Source organism: Atractosteus spatula, assembly GCF_055471065.1.
Source record: "Atractosteus spatula isolate fAtrSpa1 chromosome 10 unlocalized genomic scaffold, fAtrSpa1.hap1 SUPER_10_unloc_1, whole genome shotgun sequence".
Classification (NCBI taxonomy): domain Eukaryota; kingdom Metazoa; phylum Chordata; class Actinopteri; order Semionotiformes; family Lepisosteidae; genus Atractosteus; species Atractosteus spatula.
This window is the reverse complement of record NW_028296612.1, coordinates 3,964,869-3,970,913: the sequence shown is the minus strand read 5'-3', so window position 1 is coordinate 3,970,913 and position 6,045 is coordinate 3,964,869. Positions and strand designations below refer to the sequence as shown.

At 59.4% G+C, this 6,045-nt stretch overlaps 1 protein-coding gene across 1 annotated transcript; it reads right to left on the bottom strand.

The window, feature by feature from the left end:
* Positions 1-343: 343 nt before the first annotated feature.
* Positions 344-3,827, bottom strand: rnf183 (ring finger protein 183). The gene is made up of 2 exons (XM_088908213.1): positions 3,703-3,827; positions 344-2,855 (listed from the first exon to the last, which is right to left on the bottom strand). The coding sequence occupies exon 2, from the start codon at positions 2,708-2,710 to the stop codon at positions 1,898-1,900; it is 813 nt and encodes a 270-aa protein (XP_088764339.1). The 5' UTR covers positions 2,711-2,855; positions 3,703-3,827; the 3' UTR covers positions 344-1,897.
* Between the last annotated feature and the right edge of the window lie 2,218 nt (positions 3,828-6,045).

Here is a 6,045-nt window from a genome sequence, read left to right as displayed (position 1 = left end):
GCAGACCGCTCTTAAAAGTCCCATCTTGCAGTGCTCCAGCCTGTGTCCGTTTAGAATATCGCAACGTGCAATGTGCCAGTCTCTCCTCCAGAACGTGCCTCCCGTATTCCCAGTTCGCAGCTGTAACTCGACGCGGGACACCGCTGCGGAGGGTGGGGGCTGCAGGCGGGGGCCCCGGGTTCCGTTCCGGGTCTGGGGAGGGGGGGTGCTGTCCGCGTGGAGTCTGCGTGCTCTCCCCTCCCTGTTCACTTGGGTTTCCTGCCACGGTCCACAGACAGGCTGCTGGGGGAGCTGGCTTCTGGGAAAACTGGCCCTGGTGTGTGTGTGTGTGTGTGTGTGTGTGTGTGTGTGTGTGTGTGTGTGTGTGTGTGTGTGTCCTGTGATGGACTGGTGTCCTGTCCAGGGGGTGTGAGTGTGTGTGTGTGTCCTGTGATGGACTGGTGTCCTGTCCAGGGTGTGTGTGTGTGTGTGTTCTGTGATGGACTGGTGTCCTGTCCAGGGTGAGTGTGAGTGTGTCCTATGATGGACTGGTGTCCTGTCCAGGGTGTGTGTGAGTGTGTGTGTGTCCTGTGATGGACTGGTGTCCTGTCCAGGGGGTGTGAGTGTGTGTGTGTGTTTCCTATGATGGACTGGTGTCCTGTCCAGGGTGTGTGTGAGTGTGTGTGTGTCCTGTGATGGACTGGTGTCCTGTCCAGGGGGTGTGAGTGTGTGTGTGTGTCCTGTATTGGACTGCTGTCCTGTCCAGGGTGTGTGTGTGTGTGTCCTGTGATGGACTGCTGTCCTGTCCAGGGTGAACCCTGCCTTGTGCCTGTTGCTTGCTGGAATAGACTCCAGCTCCCCCAGTCTGTGACCCTGGACTGGAAGAAGCTGTCAGACAGCAGACGGGGGTCTGATGTCCCCCTAGCGCAGTAAACTCTCCTCCAGGTGCGCAGGCAGTCACAGGGGCGGAGAGCGTAGCTCCTGCGGCGTAGGATTCGCCAGATGCCTCCAGCAAGTCCAGCCCACTCCCCCCAGCACCAGGCGCCCCCGGACAGCCGATTCAGCCGAGCGCGCGGTCGGGGAGGGACGACTTCGAGGTCCTTAGATTCCGAACGCGAAAGTCTCCGTCCTCCCCCGCCCGGAGGGCTTGGGTGTTATTCCCCACATCACTCCACTGTAACCCCAGATGGGCACTGAAGCCACCATGCAGATCCAGACAGCGGGGGCCGCCGGGAGGGGTCGGGGGGGGATGGGAAGCCGGAAGTCCTGACCACGGACCTCGCAAACGAGGACCCGGGTGCTGCTCTGCCAGAGACCGTCCCGCAGTGCCCCCGGGCCCGGTCCCCACCGGCCGCGGCCAACCGGACAGGAACAGGAAGTGGCGCCGGCAGCAGCCAACCGGACAGGAACAGGAAGTGGCACTGGCAGCGGCCAACCGGACAGGAACAGGAAGTGGCGCCGGCCCTGGCCAACCGGACAGGAACAGGAAGTGGCGCCGGCCGCGGCCAACCGGACAGGAACAGGAAGTGGCGCCGGCCATGGCCAACCGGACAGGAACAGGAAGTGGCGCCGGCAGCAGCCAACCGGACAGGAACAGGAAGTGGCGCCGGCCACGGCCAACCGGACAGGAACAGGAAGTGGCGCCGGCCCTGGCCAACCGGACAGGAACAGGAAGTGGCGCCGGCCGTGGCCAACCAGACAGGAACAGGAAGTGGCACCGGCCGCGGCCAACCGGACAGGAACAGGAAGTGGCAGAGATTTCCCTGCAGGCCTCGCTGTCGTCCCGTGTCTTGGCTGAACGCTGAGCACGAACCCCTCCGACCTGCTCCCCGGTCGCCCGCGACCTCCGGCCCCGGCCATCTGCGTCCTGCCCTGCCCTGCCCTGCCCTTCCTCCTCCTCCCTCCGCCCTGCTCCGCCTCAGGGATTGGGCTGGCTGGTAGCCTGCGACCCGGAAGAGTTGGGGGCCGAGGAGGAGGAGGAGGAGGTGGGGCGGGAGCCGCCCCCCAGGCCGGGCACTGTCAGGAAGGCCAGGACCCCCAGCAGCAGCAGCACGACGATCACCAGCACGATGACCGCCAGCGCCCCGTAGTAACACCCGTCGGAGCGGAAGAACCGCCGCAGGCGCCCGGGCACCCGGCTGGGGGGGCGCCCCACCTCCAGGGACGGCCCGGCCGCCCCGGCGCCCCGCTTGAGCCCCGGCAGCGCCAGCAGGCGGCGCGGGGCCCCGGGGCCCCTGACGAAGAGCCGGCCCCGGCTGCGGCTGAAGCGCACGGACAGCGGGTGGCGCCGGCCCAGCGCGCGGGCGTCGGTGGCCAGCCGGGTGAGGTCGCGCCCGTGGGGCAGCGGCGTGGGCGCGCGGCACACGGGGCAGGGCAGGCTGGCGACGCAGGCCGAGGCCACGTTGATGCGGGCCAGGCACTCCAGGCAGAAGGTGTGCCCGCAGGCCAGCAGCTTGGGCGTCTTGAAGAGGTTGTCGAAGGCGCAGAAGCAGACGACGCACTCCTGCTCGCTCACCTCCAGCCCCAGCTCGCCCGCCTCCGCCTCCCCGCCGCCGGGCGCCTCCCGGCTCCTCTCCTGCCGCCGCCGCCGCCGCCGGCTCCCCCTCCCCTTGTCCGCCCCCTTCTGGCTGCGCTTGCTGCTGCCGTCGCTGCCGCGGCGACCCCCGGCCCCGCCCCCGGGCCCCCCGGCGCCCTTGTCGCCGGCTTCCGTCGGCATGGCGACCGCAAGCATCGTCAGCGGTGGGCGGGGGCTGGGGAAGTAGTTCCGGTCAGGAGGTCATCGGAAGCAGGCAGGCAAGGTGGAGGGATACGGTCATCGGAAGCGGGCGGGCAGGCAAGGCGGAGGGATACGGTCTCCGGGCGCAGGCGGGGTGGTCCTAGAGGGGGGGGATGGGGGGGTCGAAGGGAAAGGGTCACAGCTTTAATTCGGAAGGCAGGAAAACCCCACAGCGGCCCGACGGAGACGGGACACGTTGGACTTCGCCTCAGAGGCCCGGAACAGAGCTGCGGGCCTCGGACGTGCGTACGCGGACCGAGAAACGAGCAGACCGTCGCAGGAGGCCCAGGGAAGCAGACAAGCGCATGTGACAACATGGCTGAGGCACAACACGACATTCAGGACATTCAGGAGGGCAACTTCCACCCGTCCAGCAGAAAGCTAGGTCTTTTGGACGGGGGTAGTGCACACCCAGATCAGGAAAAACATTCATCACAAACACATGACGGGTGTACACCACCACACGAGTAGAATATTAACTGCAGAATTAACCCCCCCCTCTCTCTCTCAGTGCAGTGTTCAAGTACTGGAGTGTCCAGTCAGTGTGTCTGTATGAACCCCTCTCTCTCTCAGTGCAGTGTTCATGTACTGGAGTGTCCAGTCAGTGTGTCTGTATGAACCCCTCTCTCTCTCAGTGCAGTGTTCATGTACTGGAGTGTCCAGTCAGTGTGTGTGTATGAACCCCTCTCTCTCTCAGTGCAGTGTTCATGTACTGGAGTGTCCAGTCAGTGTGTCTGTATGAACCCCTCTCTCTCTCAGTGCAGTGTTCATGTACTGGAGTGTCCAGTCAGTGTGTGTGTATGAACCCCTCTCTCTCTCAGTGCAGTGTTCATGTACTGGAGTGTCCAGTCAGTGTGTCTGTATGAACCCCTCTCTCTCTCTCAGTGCAGTGTTCATGTACTGGAGTGTCCAGTCAGTGTGTCTGTATGAACCCCCCTCTCTCTCACCTGCTCTCTCCTGGCTCCTCAGTCTCTCTCCACACAGGGTCCCTCTGTCTGTCTCAGCAGCTCAGCCTGTGTGTCCTCTTCCCTGCAGTCCTGTGCTGTTTTCCTTCTGCTGCTCTCTGCTCTCCTCAGAGTGGCTTCTCCCCGCCTCGGTCCTGCCTAGCAGGTCCGACCTGTTGGAGAGGTATGTATGACAGCATGACTAGGTGTGGGAGTGTCGCCCTGCTATCGTGAGCCAGCCTGTCATTGTGTACAGAGTGTGTGCACGTGCAGTGTGTGTGTATCTGTGTACAGAGGGCCTGTGTGCACGTGCAGTGTGTGTGTATCTGTGTACAGTGTCTGTGTGCATGTGCAGTGTCTGTGTGTATCTTTGTACAGAGGGTCTGTGTGTTAGTGCAGGGTGTGTGTAGCTGTGTACAGAGGGTCTGTGTGTTAGTGCAGGGTGTGTGTAGCTGTGTACAGATGGGTCTGTGTGTTAGTGTAGTGTGTATGTATCTGTGTACAAATGGGTCTGTTTATTAGTGTAGCATGTGTGTATCTGTGTACAGAGGGTCTGTGTGTTAGTGCAGTGTGGTTGTGTATCTGTGTACAGAGGGTCTGTGTGTTAGTGTAGTGTGTGTACCTGTGTACAGAGGGTCTGTGTGTTAGTGTAGTGTGTGTTTATCTGTGTACAGAGGGTCTGTGTGTTAGTGTAGTGTGTATCTGTGTACAGAGGGTCTGTGTGTTAGTGTAGCGTGTGTGTACCTGTGTACAGAGGGTCTGTGTGTATCTGTGTGTTAGTGTAGTGTGTTTCTGTGTATAAAAGGCTGTCCCAGAATAAGCAGGTGTATATAATATTGCGAGAGTGTCCAGCATTCACAGAGGTGTCTTACACCACTGCTGTGACATTGAGGAGCTCAGCAGGAACACGAGCCATTGTACAGGTGGCAACATTACCTCTTTGACAACACTGGAAACGGGTGTCTGCGGACTGGGCGCCCCTGTTCTGTGATCCATCTGAAGAGGACATCAGAACTAAGAGCAGCTGATATCAACGCCACCTCTTTGATAATACTGGGATCGGGAGCGGTGATATACTACACAGTACATTGCCATCAGTAAAACAGCTGCTCTGACTTCAAATTAAATTACTTCCAGTAGGTGTATTCCTGCGTCGAAGAGAGAGGGAAAGAGGCTCTCTCTTATCAGCCTGGAATAAACCTTTACCTGTTCCTTAAATTAAATGATGTCGACGTTCCCTCTTTCAGAACACTGGGATCAGGAGACTGCCAACTGATCCGTTTGACTGATGTCAACACGAATATGTCCAATTTCAATGTCGCCTCTTCAATAATACTGGAAACCGGGGTGTGTGGACTGGGAGTCCCTGTTCTGTGAGGAGGGGCAGGAGGACTGATTTAAAGAGACCATCGGCATTAAGAAGGACAGGGACATTAATGTTTCCGATATCAATATGACCCCTGCTGATATTAATATCACCCACAAGGACCCCATCTCGCACGCCGCCACGAAGTCTCATAACCTCTCGGTTGATTTTTCTTCAAATCGTTTATTAGTTTTTAATAAAATAGCTTTACCTGTTCATTTTTTCCCCCCCTACAACAGTGGCAATAATGCAGGAGGGACACAGGCTGCACACACAAACACACACACACACATAGGGACACGCGCTCAAAACCAGTGGTTTCCCAGCCCCGATTCATACATTTAATTTGTCTCAACGGCAATCCCTTCCGCGTCACAGAATAAAGTTTCCCTCAGGAGAGCAGTCTGATCCGCTCCAGGTGTGACAGTGCTGTCAGACTCCCAGTGCGCAGCAGTCTGATCCGCTCCAGGTGTGACAGTGCTGTCAGTCAGACTCCCAGTGCGCAGCAGTCTGATCCGCTCCAGGTGTGAGAGTGCTGTCAGACTCCCAGTGCGCAGCAGTCTGATCCGCTCCAGGTGTGACAGTGCTGTCAGTCAGACTCCCACTGCGCAGCAGTCTGATCCGCTCCAGGTGTGACAGTGCTGTCAGTCAGACTCCCAGTGTGCAGCAGTCTGATCCGCTCCAGGTGTGACAGTGCTGTCAGTCAGACTCCCAGTGCGCAGCAGTCTGATCCTCTCCAGGTGTGACAGTGCTGTCAGTCAGACTCCCAGTGCGCAGCAGTCTGATCCACTCCAGGTGTGACAGTGCTGTCAGACTCCCAGTGCGCAGCAGTCTGATCCGCTCCAGGTGTGACAGTGCTGTCAGTCAGACTCCCAGTGCGCAGCAGTCTGATCCGCTCCAGGTGTGACAGTGCTGTCAGTCAGACTCCCAGTGCGCAGCAGTCTGATCCGCTCCAGGTGTGACAGTGCTGTCAGTCAGAC